At 40.7% G+C, this 21,641-nt stretch overlaps 1 protein-coding gene across 1 annotated transcript; it reads left to right on the top strand.

Moving 5' to 3' along the window:
* The first annotated feature begins 12,192 nt into the window (after positions 1-12,192).
* On the top strand, positions 12,193-13,800 carry nkx2.4a (NK2 homeobox 4a). Its single transcript, XM_070842805.1, has 2 exons — positions 12,193-12,562; positions 13,112-13,800. The coding sequence occupies exons 1-2, from the start codon at positions 12,193-12,195 to the stop codon at positions 13,798-13,800; spliced, it is 1,059 nt and encodes a 352-aa protein (XP_070698906.1).
* The last annotated feature ends 7,841 nt before the right edge of the window (positions 13,801-21,641 follow it).

Below are 21,641 nucleotides of genomic sequence, written 5' to 3'. Positions count from 1 at the left end.
TCAACTGAATTATCTTCTAAGACCACAGATACAATCCGTTGACCATGTCTTCATGCATACAAAGGCAGTGCAGTCATCTGGGATTGTTTGACATTGGTATTCAAAGGGATAAAATCAACTCAAATGAAATAAAAACCCCAATCCCAACGAAACTATCACAGAAACCTTTATTCATCTCTAAATCTCCCACTTCCTTGTTCCATCGCCTGATCAGCTGCTGTACTGCTGTACTGTACTGCTGCTCTTTCAAACATTCTAATGAAATTCATTTGAATATACACCTGGGAAATACTGACTTTATTCGTACTTTTATTTCTCAAAATGCTGACCATTGTCACTGTGTGGAAGTAAGTTGATAAGCCTTGTCTCACTGTCAGTTAGCTCAAGATGCAAGGCCACATCTTCATCAGTCTCACTTCACTGCCTGTCAGACTGTTTCAGAATCGGCATGGCTTTGACACGGCTTATATTTCTGATGGCCTTGGCCCCCACTCAACCTCCAGGCCCCTCAGATCCCCAGTCCAGTGTTTCCTCTTCAGTCCATTTCCCCAGTTAAAATCCCCATGCAGTGGTCAAGTGTTATCTATTGTTGTTATTCTTAACTGCCAGGTCTTCCTCTGCTATCGGCATTTTTATATTCATTCTTAAAACCAACATTTTTACTTTGTCTTTTTTTTGAGTTGTCACGAGCGTAGATAACAACACATGATTGTTTATATTCTGTCATATTATGTGTGTCAGTGTATTGTGCTTTTTGTATTTTTACAATGTATTTATTGTCATTTTAAATTATCTATCTTTTGTCAGACATTGTTGTTTTAAAATGTGCTCTATGAATAAAATGGACCAGACTTGTTCAATAAACTACATACACCGTTACAGTCATTTTTAACTAAATAAGCCACATATACATACATATATATATGAATGCATGGGCAATTTAGTATATGCAGTATATGCAGCAGTTCGCAGAGGTTCAAGGAACAGCCACAGTTCTAAAAACCAGCTTATACACTTGCTGATAAATTCACTCAATAAATTGACCATTAATCAGAATGAATGTCTTTATTTGTACCACTAAAGTAAATCAGACAGCTCTTTGCTTATATAATGCAAAACACCATTGCATGTCTAAAATGTTCATATATTGTATGCAGCATATGAAGTGTTTTTACATAATGATATATTACTACCTTTAGCCAAGTGCAGTAAATTCTCCCTGATAATTAATTGGGTGATATTGTAGTGTTGTATCACCCAACTATATGCTGCTTCATCATACCTCACATATTTCATTCGTGTGTTACGTGAGCAGCAGATATGCCAAAAACAAAAAAACTCATACTCAAGTTTATTACCTCAAATCAGCAAACATCTAATGTCAGGATGGATAATATGTATCCAGTAGGAGTCCCAGACAATGTCACCATGTTCATACATGAGGTACAATGTGAAGCCATTGAAGTAAATCCAAAAGACATTTTACTATAAACAGTTATTTTTAGTTTTTTTTTTTTGTTGTATCAGTTTTATTTTGAAGCATGCAGTAGAACTGGGCCATCCATCGGTGACAGAAGAACATCTGTGAGCGATTGAAATCCCTGGATGAGCTGAGGACACCTCCTTTTAGGAGGGTCCCCTCCCTCTGCTAAAGCCACTGAGGTACTCTTGAGCAACACACTTCACCTTCCCCTGCTCAACGTCCAGCTGTAGAGCACTGCCGTGACGTACACTGGGCAGGTAGGAGGCACCAGTCTGTGCTCTGTGTGTGTGTGTGTGTGTGTGTGTGTGTGTGTTGCGTCTCCACTGTGGGGATGTTACCCAGATCACTGCTGAGACCCTGCAGCCATGTTCAGATGATCTATTAACCATTAATGAACTCAAACTTTTGTAAAAAAGTGCTTTTGGTGCATGATGAATGTTGCTGCTCATTAAAACTAAAAGTGAAGATGTTTGCATAAACGTGCACTGAATTCAGAATAACTAGACCTAGATAACTAAGATAACCCAAATGGCAAAGGACCATGCAAGCAACCAACTCATGTGATAAGGTGCATTCTGTAAAATAATCCTTAAGTCTATAAAAGTCTATAAAAAATAAGTCTTCACTAAAATGTCAAGTTCACTGATAATGGTGGAATTGGCATTGTGGTTGATTTACTAACCATACTGACTCACACTGATCGCTCTGTTATACAAGAGACAATGTGTGGAAAAAATTACTTCTAAATATTGTATATATTAAAGGATAAGTTCACACTTTTTAGGTCAGGTACCCGTATGAACACTGAAACTGGTTTTACTTGTTCTTGTTCAGTGAAAAAGTTCACATGAAGCTACTGTGAGAGTTCAGCAGTGGGCACCTGCAGACAGCTCGGAGCCTTTGATACACAGCATACTTAGTTTCTGCATTTGCTGTTTATTCCTCTTGTATCTGAATCATTTGGAGCTCCACATTAAGTGTAAGAGATACTTCATGAGATGGACCTTGAGCGCAGTCACTCGCAGTCTGCTTGTTAGAGTTCAGGAAAATTTTTGTGCATCGCCATTTTGATAAATTATAATAATAAACTCATACAGGCGCTCTCTGTAACGCTACATATAGTGTTGTCACTTTTCTTGGGGCATCATTCTGGCAGCAACTTCCGCTTTCGAGTTCTGGCTTTGAACACCGCACTCTTATTTTGACTTTTCAGAGGAGAAAAAGCACAGGTGCTACTCATAGCATTAGCAGTGGCCTTGAGAGTGAGACACTGAGCTAGCACGCACAATAACAGGACCCCGAAACTAAAGAAGCAAAATGGAATTCAGCTATGATTAATTTTATTATGTACACCTGTGCTTTCCCTATCGTGGCACGTTAAAGTGTCCTCCATAAAAAAAGGCCTGTTTTACTTTTTTCAGGCAACAAAGCAAAAGGACTTCACTGACACAAAGAATCCACTTGAATACAGAATGAGTATGTGGGTGTTTTTTGTTTTTCTTTCAAAATTGTGAAATGATAAATATGGTTGTACTCCCAAATGCTCCGGTAGATTAGAGATATGTGAGGACAACACGCAAGTAAACACCCTAAACATCATCTCATTCCTTGTGATGCATGAAAACAGTACATTTAAAGATGCAGGGAGAAATTATTGGCTTGTGAGTAAAGTGCGTTTTGCAAAGAGAATTCTCCATGATGCTTAAAAAAAAAGTGTGTTTGTAGTCCGTCCCGTCCCACACCATGTTACAACCACAGCAGCTGAACCTGCATGATGTACAAGCGACAGACTGAACTGTATTTAAACAACTTGGTATGTGCGCATTACATTAACGTGGACATTTCTGTAGTGTTTAAAAAAAAGCATGCACTGCAAACATCAATAAAAGCTGTGAGAGGTGAGCGGTGGCAGATGGCTGAAGGATGTTTTGTGTGTTTTCCCTTTGACTGAGCAGCAGCCGTCCAAGTGGAGGAATCTTTTTCTGGCTCCTGCACACACGGCTGGAGGGAGGAGTGAGGAGGAACAGTCTGCAGCGTTTTAGCACACAATTTCATGATGGTTTCAGAGAAGAGGCCAGCCAAGCATTTCGAGTGGCGGAGCAGCAAGAGGGCAGCATTGTAGAGGAGAGCAGGTAGTGTAATGATCAGGTAGACAAGATGACATCAAGCGTCCTCAGGGATGGCCGGGCACAGAGAGCTGACATTCTTCCTGAGAGGAAGAATCACTGAAACAGGACGAGACAAAACCAACAAACAAGAGAGCCATTAGCCCCGGGCTGACTTGTTATTACTGTACAGCAGCACAAAGTCAGACACTCACAGTGCAACACACGCAGGATCAGAGACAGAGACATCAGTAATCTTATTGTTAGCGTTAGCATGTCTCAACAGAAAAGGAATCAGGAATCACATTTAGTGCACCATGGCCTGTCGATGATAGAGCCAACGTTTCCATTTTAAATATGCCTCCCTCGACTAACATGGTGTGGTATTTACAAGTAATCTACATTTCACAGTTTGTTGAAACCGAATACAATTTGTGTGCTTTTTGTTGTTGTTGTGGAGTCTAATAAATAAATATGCTGCTGGAGCTCACACTGTGTAACACTTCTTCTATCTGACCATATTTTATCATCATATATTGACAGGATGACAGACATGACAGCCTTAAACACTAAACTCGTGGTTTTTACATGATAATTATGAATCATAGGCAGTGAAGACAGAGTGGTGATTAAATAAATAACAAGTTAGAAATGTTACACTAACACTAACACACTCACTTCTAGCATTTTTAAAACTTTCTATATTATATTACAGCTGCTCTTCAAAATTCAGGATCTTTTTTCATTCAAGGACAAGGCAGATATGAAGTTGTATTTAGGGATTAAAAAGAGATGTAAACATTGTATAGATAGATAGGTAGATAGATGATTCTGAACCACTGCAGCATATCAAGAAAAAAAAAGTAGCCTACATGCAAATGGAGGTTGAACACTTTGACCTGCTTTTCTTGCTGTAGTTCCTCAGATGGCCACTGAAGAAATACTGAAAGAATTCAGCGGCACACTGCACACAAATTATGGGAATAATTGTATATGTGTTAAGTATGGATGTTATTATCAGAGGAAGCAGCACAATCTGCAGTCCCACCATCACAATCAATAGGCATTGTATCAGCTTTAGCTGCAACCATTGAATAAACAGCTAGTGTGTACTGTAGGTACTATGTATACTAGATATGTTCTATTTGGCATCTGCAGTCTGCATGGGAAAACCAAACATGGCCATGAGCTAAACACTTTAAATCAAAATGTCCTTCTTCTATAATAACTCCTTTTTTTGTGCATGAATAAGTATATTGGTCAACAACTGAATCAGGCATCAAAATAAAATAAGAAATATTTCCAATGTAAACTTAAATGCATTGTCCAAATACAAACAGTCCATATTTACAGATTGTTTTTTCGTTTTTGTTTTTTGTGTTTGTTTGTTTGGTTGTTTTTGAAAAATAATGAACAGTTCATGATGACGACCACAGTCCAGAAAATAATGTGAAAAATAACATTAGAAGTTTAAAAAAAAAACCAACTAATATTGTCTCTACATAATGCTGGAATAAAACACAGAATTATTTTATCATTTTGATAAAGTTCATATGAATAAATGCATTTTGATTGTTTTTTTGACAGGCGGAAATATGAATTCATACCATTAGAAATTAAATTAAACAAATTGCAAACAATATTCTGGTGAGATTTAGTCAAATAAACATGCAGTCCTACAATAAACAGTAGCAGAGGGCACACAGCGTCTAGTAGTAATATGACTTTAAAGTAATTTACACGATATTAGTACTTTGATACATTTTTGATTTTTTATGCCATTCGATTTTTATAGATCTGCAGATAATGTTTTACTCCCCGAGGGTTCAGTTTAACTGGCTCTTCCCTTCAGCCTGTAGCAGCTCATTCAGGCACTGCTCGTTTTTTGGAAAAGAAAACAAGTAGAAATGACTGTTTTACTCATTTTAGACTGTGCAATAAAAGTGGGCTTTGTGTGCTCTTGTCTGTCAGGATCAATACATTCAGAATTTGAAGTAGTTTTGTGACGTGTTTGTGTGGATTCATCTAAATAATAGTAGGCCATCGGGTGGCCTACTGGATAAAAGCATCCCGAAGTGGGGATAAACAGACAGGTAAAAATACCACATTGATATTCAGCTTCTGTTCACATCTCCATTTTTGAGTTGTGAGGCCATTTAAAAAGTTTCCTTCTCCACACACAGCACTCAAAGCGCTCTGAAACTGAAACTTTTGATTAGAAGATGCATCTCTTGACAGTTAACATGAAAACAAGCTGAATAAATGAATTCCGGGCATAAAAGGACACCAGGAAACACTTGGCACAGATTGCAGCTATTTGCATGCATTTCGGATGTAAAACCACGTGTGATTATTATTATTATTTCTTTCACCACATATGATAGTGTGAAGTGTGTACAGCGAGAATAGTGACCAGCTAAACTATTTCTACAGCACAACTCCAAATTTCAGGAAACATAATAGAACTGAAGTAAAGAAACTACACAGAATGCATGCAAATGCATGAAAAAGGCCACTTTGGCTCATGGCCTGCCTAAAAAGCCCCAAAGCATGTAAATTATTTTAAAATCATATTTGATATAAACCTGCCACAACACACTGTTTTAACAAAAAACACTTTATGCTTTTAGTGTCATGATGCAAATGTAGCTAGAAAAAGAAAAAACACATCAAACTCTGAAACTGTTCTTATGTCATTGGAGAGCAGAACGATTTAGACCCAAATCTATAATTCCAAGATACCTGAACACATGAAGCATGTTTTCTGCACTGAAGTGAACTAATTCTGGTATATAACTAAAAGATCATTTTATGGACATGTCATCAAACAGACTTCATGGCATCAAAACAAATGGCTGCCAGGGCTAACTAGACGCAGAGACAAATTGCCAAGGACATTTTGCCACATGAGTAACTGGGTGACAAAGCCAGAGTGAGCCGTGGCTGAGTCACAACCATACTCTCTAACAGCTTTGTTTACCTGCCCTCCTTACTGCTGCCACAATTAATGCAGCAGAGGAGTGGACGAACCAGGTACCCTCGGAAACCTTGGTAATCTGCATTGATCTGCTGCTGTGCTTTTTAAATTGTTGTTACAAAAGAGAGCAGCTGTGCCAAAATGTTGCCACTCAAAACAATGCAGAGAACAGCAGCACTTACAGGACCCCGATTACCCGAAATTTCAGAAAGCTAAATCTGTTTCAGACGTGGAAAGGTGGAGTTTTTTTCTAAATCTCAAGTAAGGTGATAGAATTACAGAATTTGATTATTTATGTGTGTTTGCATTTAGTCGTGCATTCATTTCTTGGATGCATGTTAATAATATGAAATATAAAGCTAAGCTCACACTCATTCTTTTAAAGCGACCAAATGATGTTTACAGAGTTTAGCAATGATGATTGTCAAGATACTTCCCAGCATGAGGATTAGGGATGATTTATATGTCTTTATATGTCTCATCTTAGGTTTAAACTGGCAATCGTGATAAAAAAAACAATGAAATCTGATGATGGCTGTACCTCATAATGAAAGTGATTTTAGTTTTCTCAGAAAAAACACTTGTCTTGTGTTTGCATTAGTGCAGAGAGCTGAGCAGCACAGTCTAATCTACTGTAAAACAAGAGAAACGGACCCCTACAGCCTCTCACCTGTTAAGGAGTAAACTATCTGCAGTGCACATCATCAGTTAGTGGCTTCAGCACACACTTGGTGTCTGAAAGCGTCTTTCGCTCAGACAATCTGTTTCAAACTTCCTCGACTTTATTGCCTGCACTTTACTGGATATTGTCTCTTGCAAAAAAAAAAGAGCAAATAACTGGTTGCTTACACTAACATCAACATTTTTTAACAGTGATGTGTTATACTTGAGTAAGGCAGAGTGTGACTTTTACTTTGGCATTTAAAGGCCACGATTTAGTGGCTTTAAAAGCTCAAAGAACAATGTCTCTTTCAGGCAAGACAGGCACGAATTTAACACAAATGAACAATTTAACTTTGTCTGCTTCGAGTCAGGAAACGAGCAGTGTGTTATACAGTGAAACTAAAAATCTATTTGTTGCCTAGATGAACATGGCCAGTCATAGCTTCCCCTTACAGCCAGTGCACTTCTGAGTCTGATCACAACTGTAACTGTAACTTAATCAAAGAAATGAACTGCAGCACATTATGCAGTGAAACTCAGGCTAAAGAATAACTTCTACACTTTAATCCTATTATGAATTTTAATCGTCCAGTTCTCCATTTTCCCGGCCTTCAGATTCTGGTCAGCATCCCATAAAAGCCCATATATCTGTTTTTGGCGCCCTATTAGCATCATTTCGTCCATCAAGCGACATTAATTGTGAATGAATGCAAACTCCTGCAGAAGAATACGGTCTTCAAGAGGCCTGTCACATACTTTCTCCACTTGGGAGGACCTTTAACCTACTTAGCTGAGGAACCGCACCGTTTCAAGTAGTGCAGCTGAAAGATATGCACCTGCCCGCTTTTTACTCTCACACTGCTCGGCGATTTAAGAGGAGAGAAAGTATTTGATCTAAATGGTACTACACTGACTGCAGGTGTGGAATTTTCTCCACAAATTTCCACACAAAATTCAGCCACTGGGCAGGAGAATACAGTAGAGATGTAGTTTCAAATTTGGGAGTTTGGAGTGAAGAAGACAATTAATTTGTGGTGTTGCCAGACTGGTGGTTTTAGTGCCAGTGTTCAAAGGTGGGTTTTAGGTTGTGCTTCAGTAAATATAAGCGTGTTATATTTCTTGCGTAATAAGAAATCTTGAAATCCCTTGGAAGAAAACGCCTCACAAAAGCCTCAGACATTTTGCAATTCACTAAAATTTCGATCTCCAGTAAATCCCTTACTGGTTAACATAAATACATTTAGAGAAAATTGTTCTCACTTTTCCTGCAGACTGATAGCAAACATTTTTAAATTTACAATTGGAGACTCCACGTAGCTTTTTGGCTTCAATTTTAATATATTTAGGTTTCTCCTCTGATTCAAAGATAAAAATTTCTGTCCTACAGGAAGCACTTTATTGCGTAATCCCATTTTTCGAAGCATGCGACACCAAGATGTGTAATTTTTAAGTCAACCTCTTTCTTAGGAACCACACCAAGGACGCATCATTTTCTTCAAACGAGTGACTGGTGTACTGATAACAAATCCCCCAAAATCAAAGCAGTGCGCCGTAGGTACCATGACAAAGGAAAGAGCGTGTTTACAGGTCGTGCGTAATTTACGCACGAACAATTTAACCTGTGATTTCGGTTTCACAATAGCAGTGCACTGCCATTTATCATTAAATTGACGTGGTGCAAACATATTTTCTTTTCTTCACTTGACAGGAGTCATCCAAACTGCAAGAAAAAGGAGGAGATAACTGTAAACCTCTCACCATTTTATTGGAATGTGTTTAAATGTTACCCTATTATTAGAGAACAAGTTAACAGTTACGTTAGAGATTTAAGGGCTGCAAGACTAAATAAATCCCCATGTTTTCTGCACTTTGTGCTCGGCCGGTGTGTGGTTGAGGTTGCAGGTCAGGACCCTGGCCCTTCAGCCATCTCTTCACATCTCTCAGGGCATTGACGAGATGGAGGAAAGCAATTCAGCAACCAAGCGCTTTCGTCCATCTGCTGTGTTGTGTTGTGCTGAGTTGAGGGTTGTGATTATATCGAAAAGGTTGTCTGTAAAGTATAAATTACATACATAGGTTGTTCTTTGGTTCTGACTCACAACACTTGCGATGCCAAATATCACCTATGGGATAATTGGTTATAATGTGCCTTTACAAGGCCACCACTGTTTATTTTGAAAAATACAATTGCGCACCAATAAGTCTTATTATCAGTGGACAAATACCGGAGGATTTAATCACTGGTTTCAACACAATGTTTCTCACACACCTCCCGCAGAATAATGTAACTCTTGGTTGTCATTCTTTTATTACAGACCTTAAATTCTATGTGTAAATGTGTAAATTCAGCTGTGTAACTCTAAAAATCTTATCAAGTATTGTCTTTAGCGAAATTATACTGAGGGTTCGACAGTTGCATTCAGATGTCTGTAGAAAGTCAAAGAAGATTTAAGTGTGTGTGTGTTTGCTGGTAGAAACACGACGGTTCCAACGCAGGGAAACACACCGTCCGCGTGCGTAATTCTGGGAATAAAATATATTTTCCCTCGTCATGCAGCCTCCGGGATACCACTTATTCTTCTTGGGGCTGTAAGGGTCAGTGTAGGCTAATTTAAATGAATATATTATGTGATATTTGTCAGCATATCACACACGCTGGTTTCATCCTCTAAACACACAGCAACAAGCTCTATCCAATAACTCTGAACGTCTGCAAAAAAGGTTTGGCAATGTAAACCATTTCCTCTAGAAATGTGTCAGATTTAATGACAAACCTTTGCTGGGCCTTCATCACAGCTCCTTGGCGCGTCCGCTTGTCCCGCTCCCGCCGCCCGGGCCACATCACACTCACTGGATGTAAAAGTTAACTTAGATTGACAACAATGTTAATGTGGACTATAAGCTCTCATAAGCGTTGCATGCAGCTAACCAGCTCCAGATTTTTATGGGATCCTAATGTGGAGGGTCTGTCGACCAGGGTCCTGCTCTCTGACTCAGTAATCCACAAGGTTGAGAGGTTTGCCTCATTTACATAATGTTAGAGGTCTGGGCCGAGGCCTACCTTTCTCTGCGCCCTGAAAAGACACCATGCTGCCGCAGCCAAAAGGGAGGAAAAGGCGCATAGAAGTGTGGACAAGCGTGGGAATAATTGCAGGTAAGAAAATATTATTTTACTTTAAGACAGCAGTTTCTTCATATACCTTCAAGGGAATGGGACTGTTTTTACTGAGCGCGTTCGAGTTACTCCTGTGAACCCCCCCCCCCCCCCCTCTCACACCCCAGTTTGTCAGACTGGTTTTTAGTTTTAGGATCCACGTTTTCTACTTCGGTGCCTTCCTGACAACTCCAGCTGACTTTGGAATACGCACGCACTTTTGTTTTCATCAACAACAATAAAGCCCAACCACTTCACATTAAATCCGCTGCGGACTCCAGGCATCTGAGGAAAAGGGGAGAAGAAATCCGGGTACTGAAATATGCATAAGAACAATGATTTATTACAATCAGGCTATCGACTTAACCGGAGATTGGTGTTCTTGATATGTCTCTATAATTGATGGCTGACCATGTCACATCTTCAATTGCTCAATTAGGGTAGACAGCTCCTTGCTGCCATGCCATGCTAAATTACATTAGTGGCTTCATGCAGACGAGTGTTTCCTTCCTCCACTGAAGGAAGATGGTAACGTCTGGAAAATAACCTCAACGCAGCACACCTGCGTCTGTTTTCTGCTGTGATGGTGATGAAAAACATCAGAACAAATATAATCACTATTGTGGTTATAAGCGTTTATGAGCACCATGACAGTTGTGCCTCTCTGTTATTGGATAGTTATGAGCTACAGTGACGCGTCATGGAGCCATACAGGACACATAAGGTATAATGGGAATCTATATTAACTGGTATTCATTATTGCAATTTGTAGTAGCGCTTTTCTCTTTTGACCCCCCTGTTGTGTCTCCCTCCCTCTGGTTCTCCCCCCCTGGCGCCAGTCAGTTTGCTCAGAGATTACAATGTCAGGTCAAGACTGAAAAGTGTCATTAATTCACGGTGACCAGACTCGAGGGTTTGAGGCTTAACATATTGTCTCCAAATTGTATTAAGTCGAATGACACAAGTAGTTTTTTTTTTTTTTTTTTTTTTTCTCTAAGAAATCTACAAAAATGTGATTCCTCCTAAATTATTCCCCATGGAGCAGGAGGAATTGGTGTGAGGAGACCTGCAGCTGCATGGTCAGTTGTTGTTTTGTTTTTTGGCCAATATAATCTAATGTATAAATCCTGTGTTAGATCCCTTGCCCTGGCTGAGCATGAAGGTTAGGTAGTGATATACTCACAGGCTGGATTCCTATTGCCGCTCCCTTTCAGGATTTTGTCATTTTGTGCTTATTTGGACTTGTCCCTCTCTGGTGGGGCAAAATGATGCTTAAGAAGCATAAATGAGCTGGTCATACAACTTCATTGTGCCTCTTTGATGATACTCGGTGGCCCTTATGTCTGTTCAAAGTGCTCTCAAAGTTTCTAGAAAGAGTGGAATTCCCTACTGACGCAAAATAGTCATATGTGGTCAGATCAGCTGATGTGCAGAACATAATGGGTTATTCTCACCTGCATATAGTTGCCAGAAAGGACGAAATCATAATTATGTTGCACGGTTTTATTCGTGTATATAATTTAACATAAAGCAACGAGTATTTTCATGAATTATTTCCCTAAAATGTCAATGACTATTGTTTGCTGCTTTAGGAGTTTTGCTCCGCCCCCTGTGTTTGTCGTAAACCTGGCTCCTGGCTCCAATAAACCCGGGCTAAGAGCGCCCTGGGCTCGCCTCCTTCTCCAAGGCGATCAATAGGATCTCAGGCGCACTACAAGCACTCTCTTACGTAGACATCCACCAAGGAGAGAGCCGATACAACAACACGGTTGATCTGCTCAAACACAAAAATCTACCTGCTTTCTGAATCATGTCGTTGAGCCCAAAGCACACAACGCCTTTTTCAGTGACAGATATTTTGAGTCCAATCGAGGAGACCTACAAGAAGTTTAGTGGCATGGACGGCGCAGGGAACCTAACCTCTCCACTGGGAGCCTACCGACAGCCTCAGGTGTCTCAGACCGGCATGCAACAGCACTCCATGGGCCATAACGCCACCGTGGCCACCACTTACCACATGCCGCACACCGTCTCCCAGTTCTCCCACAGCGCAATGGGGGGATACTGCAATGGAAGCATTGGCAACATGGGAGACCTCCCGTCGTACCAGGAAAGCATGCGGAATAGTGCAGCAGCAACAGGGTGGTACAGCGCCAACCCTGATCCAAGATACTCCACAAGTAAGTTCTTTACTCCATTTATACACACTTTTCTGATTTTATTCCAGTGTAGGGAGAAAAAAAAAAAAAGAAATCACATTTCAGGATTGAGAGAGAGAACGCACAAGACTACACAGAAACGCTTTCTAAAATATTTAATTTACGTTTGGGGGTAAACGATAAAATGTTAATGCAAATAGTGAACACTGGTTGGAGATTTTTTTTTTATTTTAAAAATGATTATTTCTGACGGTTAAACTGAAAAGGAGATCATTCTTTCAAGTCTGGCTCGACTTTTTTATCTTTGGCATGAGAAAATATTTTAAAGCAAGATATTCTATTATTATTGTTATTATTATTATTATTATTGCTATTATTATATTATTAATATTATTATTATTATTGTTGTTATTATTATTAACAGCACATTTGTTTTCTTTAAAGCTGATGCTTTCCAACTTCAATGATTAACGCACAGAACAGCCAATAATAAATAAAGACTACTTCAGGCGAAACAGTGTTCTCCTCTTCTGTTTATTGAACGCATGTATATGTATGTATATTTTTAAGTTTCTAGATTCATGGGACCTTCCACAGGTATGAACATGACCGGCATGGGGAGTCTCACAGGAATGGCGGACGCCACCAAATCCATGCCAGTTCTCCACGCTGCGCCCAGAAGGAAACGCCGCGTGCTGTTCTCGCAGGCTCAGGTCTACGAGCTGGAGAGGAGGTTTAAGCAGCAGAAATACCTGTCGGCGCCTGAGAGGGAGCACCTGGCCAGCATGATCCACCTGACGCCGACCCAGGTGAAGATCTGGTTTCAGAACCACCGGTACAAGATGAAGCGCCAGGCCAAGGACAAGGCAGCGCAGCTGCAGCAGCAGCAGCAACAGGACGGTAACCTGTGCCCACAGCAGGCGCAGTCCCCGAGACGCGTAGCAGTGCCAGTTCTGGTGAAGGACGGTAAACCGTGCCAGAACGGCTCCAACACGCCGACGCCGAACCAGCAACAGGTACAACAGAGCCAACAACAAAGCCAGCAACAGAACGGAGCCGGAGTTGTGCTCGCATCCCCGACCAGCAGCCTCAGCCAGCATCAAAGCCAGCAGCAGGTGAACGCTCTGGAGCTGGAGGAGATGTCGCCCAGCCCCCCCTCACTGCACAGCCAGCTTAACATGGCCCAGATAGACACATCCGCTGTAGATTACACCAGTAACATGGTCAGCTCAAACCTCCTCTACGGCAGAACGTGGTAGGACTTAACACAGTACTGTCATACATTTTCTATGTGAACCTGCGGATGAGCCCATGCAAGAGCAAAGCATATATATATATATATATATATGTGTGTGTGTATATATATATATATATATATATATATGAAGGCTGAAATGGGGGCCCTTTGGTGTTGGAGGGGACAAGGCGCACAGAGGCGCACCAGCTGATCAGGGCACATTTTCTTGACATCTCTGAGAGGGGAGTCTATTTTTGAACGTTACAGAAATGGCTGTCCTTGAAAGCAATTATGTCGTTTCTGGACCTTTTGTAATCCATGTTTTGGACCTTCCTCATGATGTTTTAAACGTAGTCTATGTTGTTGAAACAAAAAGGAATGCTGCTTCACTTGAGTGCGGACTGGGGGGGAAAGGTGGGATCAGGTTTGAAGTACACTAAGCCTCCACTCCTTATTTGCGGTGATAACCTGGTATTTTATCATATTAATATTGTAAACTAATGTATTCATTTAGACTTATTAAATAAAGTAGGGACTTGTATATTTGGCTAACACACAAGAATGCGTTTAAACTGTATAATAATCGGTATTGCGTCCACTTTTATGTTTTCTTTATTCTTTTGTAAGTTAAAAGGAACAAATGCGTGATGGCTGCTGTATATGTTTCAAAACCAAGTGAACGTTAACAATAAATAACTTGAAGTGTGAGAGCTATTCCTGAAGAAGTAATTTTTTAAAAGGGATCTGTTTTGGAGTGCATTTTCATTATGTTGTGATTGAGACCAAATTGAGCTGGAAAGCAAGGTCGATGAGGGAGCCAGCATTGTTCAGGTGACATTTTGGAGGGCTGCCTTTCATGGAGGACGTCTGCTAGTCTCTGAGACCGGGAAATCACCCTTTTTAAAAATCACTAACACTTTCCAGCAGCTTTAATATTCATATTAATTTAGGCATTGGTGTATTAATGTAATGTCATTTCTTTTTCCACAAACTCTCCAAACATTTTGATGTTACCGTGTTTAACAGGCCCAGACCTTCGCGTTGCCGCACTGTAGGCCTAATTGGTCAATTTTAGAGTGAATGCGAGCGTCCATACAATAACCGAAGACTACCAATTATTGGAAAAATGAATATAGCATATAAAAGAATAATGCATAAGAGTTAATTACATGCAAATTATATGGTACATTATTATTATTATTATTATTATTATTATTATTATTATTATTATTATTATTATTATTATTATTATTATTATTGTTATTATTATTATTATTATGCACAGGCCTCAGTCACTTTGCCAAAAAAAAATACAGGTTCTAACTGGATCACTGTAACCCAAACACAAGCAATAAAAATAGGCTCCTTAATTCAACTTTGTTCATTTTTAATTATTTAATTTAGATTTCTTGCTTTTTCTCTAAACTGAATTTGAACGTAAGAGACGCTGGACTGCAGCCTGTTACCTTAATGAGGGCATTCATATTTAGGATCAGCGCACTGCTGCTGGTATTAAAATGAGAATATGCTGCTATGATGTAAATTAATTGCAATGTATGAAACTGCTTTGAAATGTTTCAGAAGTGTAAAGTTAAATCTCCTTTACCTTAAACTCATCTCCAAAATAAATAAATAGTTTGACAGAATAAATCAAAGACCTGAAAAGTTTTTTAAAATGTCCCTAAAGTTAATTAAACAATCAGCCAACGTTCATGTATTAACTCCTATTTAGATTTGAAATAACACTGATTGATGATCTGCTACTTTTTTCTCTCTGCATCTGCACACTGTCACACTGTAGTTTTCATTCACACACACACACACACACACACACCAGTCATTCTGATCAATCTCTTTAGTAGATGAATGATTTGTGCAAACAAACTCCAAAGTGTTTAAGGTCATCACTTAGCGTCACTGTCGGCTCTCCTTTGCTTCTGTCCTCCTAAACCTTTTTTTTTTTACACAAGCAGTGGCCGATAATAGGATCTAACATTTCATTTCCTGTGGTCATTTAAACACGTTTGGAAATTACTTCTCAATCCCCTTGCTGATGACACCCTGTGATGATGATGATGGCTATCAGTGTGTCTCAATGGAGACCTTGGAGAGCCCCCATTTCCAACCCCTTCACATACCTGGCAGCTGTATGTATATGTGCTATCATCCCTACACTCGAAGGAAGCATCAGAGCCAATATGCACCTGACATTTGGAATTGAGCGCCACAACTCCATCAGAAGGGAGTTTGATAAGAGCATTAAAAAGAGAAATGCATTCCACAATATACACTTTGATGCTGCAAGATGTGCCTGATAGATTTTGTCTCTAAATTGAGGGCATGAATGAGCTGTCAACAAAGATTTTGATGGTGTGCCACATGAAATGAAAGTGGAGGTGAAGCCATTCTTTTCTCTTTTCAATAGCCATAGTTATGGTGCACTAATAGGCTATGCTTGGTAATCACTGCCTATTGTGCCTGTTGCTTCTCTCACTTTATTGGGGGGTACCTCTCTTTGTAAGGATATATGAGACAGGCTGGGCACTGTAATTGGTGCTGGCATCATCATTTCTGTCTGAAAAGTTTTGGAGGCTGCAGCCGTTACCGTGTGGTGTTACTTCCATGCATGTAGTTGCAGAACCAGCTTTAAAGGCCCTCTGCGTTAACAACCTCCACACCCACACACACACACACACACACACACACACACATGCACATGCACGCAAACAAACACAGACATGTATGCTCATGTGCATGCACACGCAGCTCACACTCACATACACAAACAAAGCAACCAAATGAGTCATACATTACACAAAGCAGATATTTCCATCAGAGCTGGAGGAAGACTGTCACTACATCAGTGCCATATATATTTATACAGATAGCATGGAGCATGAGGCAGAGGATAATATATTTCACTGATATAAAGAAATTCTCGGACAATTCTTCTCAGGTAATTGCAGGTTGCACTATAAAATGTGAATGTAGAAGGAAGACTTGCCTCATTCACTGCAACCCCCCCTACACCCCAACTCCCTTCCTCCCCATTATTCTACTTAATATGTCAGAAGGTCTGATCGCAGAGAAACCTTTTCAAGTCCTATTGATGTGTTCCTCAATTGACCATGGTGACCTAGCAACCCAGAGAGCGCTAATTGGCGGGGGCTTAACATTATTTGGCTGAATAGTTTACACAGAAATATAGGGCATACATATAACCCTCATCATACATGGTACACTGTTCTGTCAGTGCAACAGGAGGGGAAATTGTTGTCACATGTCTTAACAGAAAATCCTATTAAGACAGAAAGCTAAAAGCATCGTCCCTGGGTGGAACATAGTGGATGAGTAAGATATTTCCTGAACACATAGGTAAACATAGCATAATGTGGCCCCACTTCACAGAGAAGATTTCAAATTATTCCTATAGTGCATGATGATTGCACACGTCTGATATGGACATCATTAACAGATATTAAGTCAGTGGTGATATCCAAAGTTTACTCCTGCAAGTTTCACCACCTCCTCTCTCCCTCCCTCCCTCCCTCCCTCCCTCCCCAGAAATAGTCCCCAAATCTTGCCCCATGTGAAATGATTAGGAGAGGCGAGGTCTGCTTTTCATTTCACTGTGCAAATGAATGCATTGAATTGGCAAGTTCTGAGAGACACGGAGAGAGATTTTAATTAGTGTATTGCCCTCGCATTCTGCCAAGGAGAGACAATCTTTCTCTTCTCCACGACAAACCTGTGCCCGCTGGAGTTGTTTGGCTTCCACAGAATGAGTCACTGCAACTCTTTGCAAATCTTTGCCCCAGGGAGCAAAAAGTTCTCTAATTCCAGTCATTTTCAAATGGAAAAAATAGCCTGCAAATAATCATCTTCCTACAGAGTGAAAAAAAAACATTTCAAGAAGGTCATAGGACTCTGAAAGCAATTCTCACTCTAATAGATTTCCATGAAATTAAATACATGAAACCACATTTCTACCGTTGCCTTTGGTTTGACGATAACATGAACTCAAATGCACATGCGCACACGCAAACGCACGCACAATTATATGCTATTCCACCGGCTAATTCCATTGCTTACCATGAATACCATTTTGGCAATATGAGGCAATGCAGGGCTAAAGCAACCTTTTGAAGACTATTCAGAAATGTCTGGAGGGGGGGGGGGGCAGAGGATGTAGGATGGAGGACCAGGTTAGGAGTGTGTGTGTGTGTGTGTGTGTGTGTGTGTGTGTGTGTGTGTGGTGGGGTGGGGGGGGGAGGCAGCATCCCTTATTAGAAAACCATGTCACATTCTCTCCTGCACCGGCCGGACTCACTACGCTGCCAGTAATCCCCCCTCCAAGTCCCCCTATGCATGTTATTCAATTCGCTCATAAGTAGTTAGAGAAACTGTTTTCAGTTGCCACTAATAACTACTGACCTCCAGTGACACAGGCCAACAATAGGTTTGTCAGGCCTGAAACGCACAACCAAAGAAGCTGATTAGGAACTCAAGAGGTTTGAAGCAAGAATCAATGGCTGCTCTGTCCCGCCATGGTGCTTCCAGCATGGCACGGATGATTGTGGGACCTCCATTAGTTATGCCTCATTAAGTCCCACAAACTCTTCTTTAAGAAAATTAGTTTAGCCAATTCTGAATTCTATTATGGCTGTGGAGCCCCTACTGAGGTGCCACTGTGTTTGGGCTCCAAGGCAGGAGAGGTTGGTGAGAGATCCTCTACTGGGTAATATGTCACTGAGACATATGGGGGAGGCTGTGACATTAAACGCATCACACTCAGGCCTTTTGTGTGTTCTTTAACATCGCTGCATGTTATGCCCCAAAGTGAAACATTTGCACACGTTTTGACATTTCTGCTTTCAATCCTGACATGTCTTTCCTTTTTTGTATTGTTGGCCAAACATCCTGAACATGCATCAGCAGGCCTCTGTGCAGTTCCAGCATCGTGTCGCTGTGTTGGTGTGATTTAAATGTCACTGTACGGTACTGCAACGAGCCACAGCCTCTGTAAAGGAAGCGTTTCAAGTACAAACCTTATACACACGCTGCACTGGTAGTTATGTGGGGTGAGACTGAGCTACAACAGGAATGTCAACATATATACACTCTTGACGCAAAGGAACATAAGTACCTTTCAAGCTGTCAATTGAGGAATTCCAAAAGAATTTTCATACAAAATATTGGATCATAAGAATGTTTTTGTAAAATGTATGTTATTCCATGAGTTTATAGATCTGACCTTAGATGTCTGCCATCAAAAACTGTGAAGTAAAATGGGACAGTGACTTAACTCGCACACTGAAATGGCTGCAGATTGTAAACATCAGTAACCAATGTTTTTCATAACACGAAGGACAGGTTTCATTCAAAATACTCCCGTCTGCCTGTCTGTCTGTTGGGTCTACACATGATATAATTACACTCCATCCTTGGAATGTGTTTCAATCTGCTGGAATCGACAAAAAAGAAAATCAGCATAAAAGACATTTAATAGTCACCTCCAAATATGTAAAGAGTTCATGTGAAAAGGAGTAAGAAATTGAGTTTTTGTATTCAGAAATATGAGGAGACACATTTACAGGACAATAGTTCATCTCTGTCCTTCAAAACACTCCTCTTTACTTTTGAACCAGCAAGCAGTTTTCTCCCAGCTCACCGTTGCCACAGTAATGGCCAGCTGCCAGTCTGCGGATTACTGGTTAATAGGGCCAGGGCTGAAGAGTAGTTCACTGAAGGTAGGCAATGGATAAGATCAGTGTGTATTGGCTAGAGCACAGCACTCTGTGTGTGTGTGTGTGTGTGTGCGCCTGTGCGTGTTAGTTTGTTTTATTTCTTCCTAATATTTCATTTCTTTTTATAGATGCAATTGAATCCCAACATGTAGTCTGTGTATTTAGATACACACAGTCATGCATTTTAATTTGAGATGAATAGGTGCGCGCACTGCGAACACATAAAACACAAACACTCAAGGGAGTCAGACGCCGTACAAGTAAAAAAAAAAAATGCTCTGGAAAATTCAAGGCCAACGTTTTAAACATGCTTGTAAAAAAAACTGAAAAATGCTCTCAGAACTAGTTAATGGAGGGCAACGATCCAACAGCAACAGCCCAGCAAACACATACACATACACAAACACACGAATCGGCATGAATGGCAAAAGACAACAGAAACAGCCGCCGCTCAATAGCTGTGTCTGTCAAATTAAGCCCAGAAGGACATAATCGTTTCTTCAAATATAACATTCTGTAATCTGCCCCCTCCAAAACACGCAGGAGTCTCAATATAACTGTCCCAGAGGGCCACATGGGCCAAAGAGGACCACCCACTTTCTTTTCAATTATCATCTTGCCGCAACCTGTCTCCTCTCCAGCATTCAGCAGGAGATACTGACTGCTCTCCAGAGGGACATACAATTAGACTGCTGTTTGTCCCTCGAATAAACTTCTAGACAGTAGTTGACAATCTCAACTCTGTAAAGCACGTGACCCCGAGGACAAACAGGATTACGCCCCAAATCCCATGTTCCTCCACTCTATCCTCTTGAGTCACTGTGGTCAGGGGGTCTCGGGGTGGAGGCAGGGAAGGGAAATGAGGGGGCGCAGCTGAAATCCTTTCAAATTCTGCAAATACACAACTTACCTCAGGTACAAGTGACATTCAGTTTGTACATTTTCTGTGATAATTCAGACATTTTCATGCCATGTGGTGATGGCTATATTTTCTGCATTATTACAACACAGTTTGGCTCCTTTTGGAGGGTTTAAAGTTAGTTTAACTCATTTCGGTTCATTTTAGGATAAAGTCTCCACTTAGCCCACAGCAGTGGTTCCCAGCTTGTGGTCTAGATCACCCAAAGGGGTCACAAGATAAATGTCAGGGGTCATGAGATGATATACCGGGAAAGAGGAAATACATTTCTGTAGTATAAACCTGTTTATTTTTTCCAAACTACTCTGATCACATCTTTCTTCTTCTACATTTCTGGATGGATTGGACCCTGGGATATTTTACTAGTTTGGTCAAAAGGTGAGGTATTGTTTTCACCTCAATAATGTTTGACAGAACAATCTCTGTGGTGAGGTATTTTTTTCCCTAAATGGTTGGTGTGTTTCAAGAGAATTGCTTTTTTTTATTTTAATCTATGAGTGAATATTTGGTGATTTTCAGCTGTCTGTATCTTCATTGTTTCTAATGTTGGACAAACAAGAGAAGTCTCCCATTCTTCCAGCAGGCGAACATTGGTCTGTTATGCATTTGTAACTTGTATCTTCTGTGTATTATGTGTCCGTTAAAACCTCATCAATGCAAATAACAATCACAGTGAGAATTTGTCTCAGGGACACCAATTAGGGCACAATCCACATGGGACAAAGGCTCTGTTTCAGATGGGAGTCACACTGGCCAGTGGATCTGGAGTGTTTATTTGCCCCGCTGTAGCCAGCTGGTCATACGAAGGCACAGAAAGGGTACATTGACTCCACCCTGCAGGGGGTAGTGGCTCAGCAAAAGGGAAATGGGACTCTTTTTCAACTACCTCTCCACAATGCAGCACACCCAATCAAAGAGCCCCAGAGCCTTTTGTGGGGGTGGTGAGTGGACAAGCAAAGGAGGGGGGGGGGGTGTGTGGGAGGGAGGGGGTGAGTTTGGGCTGCCAAACCCTCCTCCCGCCGTTGTCCTGTCTGTGCGGCCAGCCACACTTCACAGCTAATTAGCGGTCAGATCCACTGGCCCCTAATCAGCAGGACATGTTAAAACTGCCCTAATCAGGCCTAATCCTGGCTTTGTGTCACACACACACCCTTCCCCTGTCTCCTTAGTCCGTCTGCTGTATTGATTAAGGCATCA

This window comes from Pempheris klunzingeri, chromosome 13, assembly GCF_042242105.1.
Source record: "Pempheris klunzingeri isolate RE-2024b chromosome 13, fPemKlu1.hap1, whole genome shotgun sequence".
NCBI classification, from domain to species: domain Eukaryota; kingdom Metazoa; phylum Chordata; class Actinopteri; order Acropomatiformes; family Pempheridae; genus Pempheris; species Pempheris klunzingeri.
The sequence above is the reverse complement of the archived record's forward strand: the minus strand, read 5'-3'. Positions and strand labels throughout refer to the sequence as shown.

Excerpts from the sequence above, each read along its gene's own strand:
- nkx2.4a (XM_070842805.1), top strand. The coding sequence starts at position 12,193 with ATGTCGTTGAGCCCAAAGCACACAACGCCTTTTTCAGTGACAGATATT. Across the intron at positions 12,563-13,111 it reads TGATCCAAGATACTCCACAA|TTTCTAGATTCATGGGACCT; the intron begins GTAAGTTCTTTA and ends TATATTTTTAAG.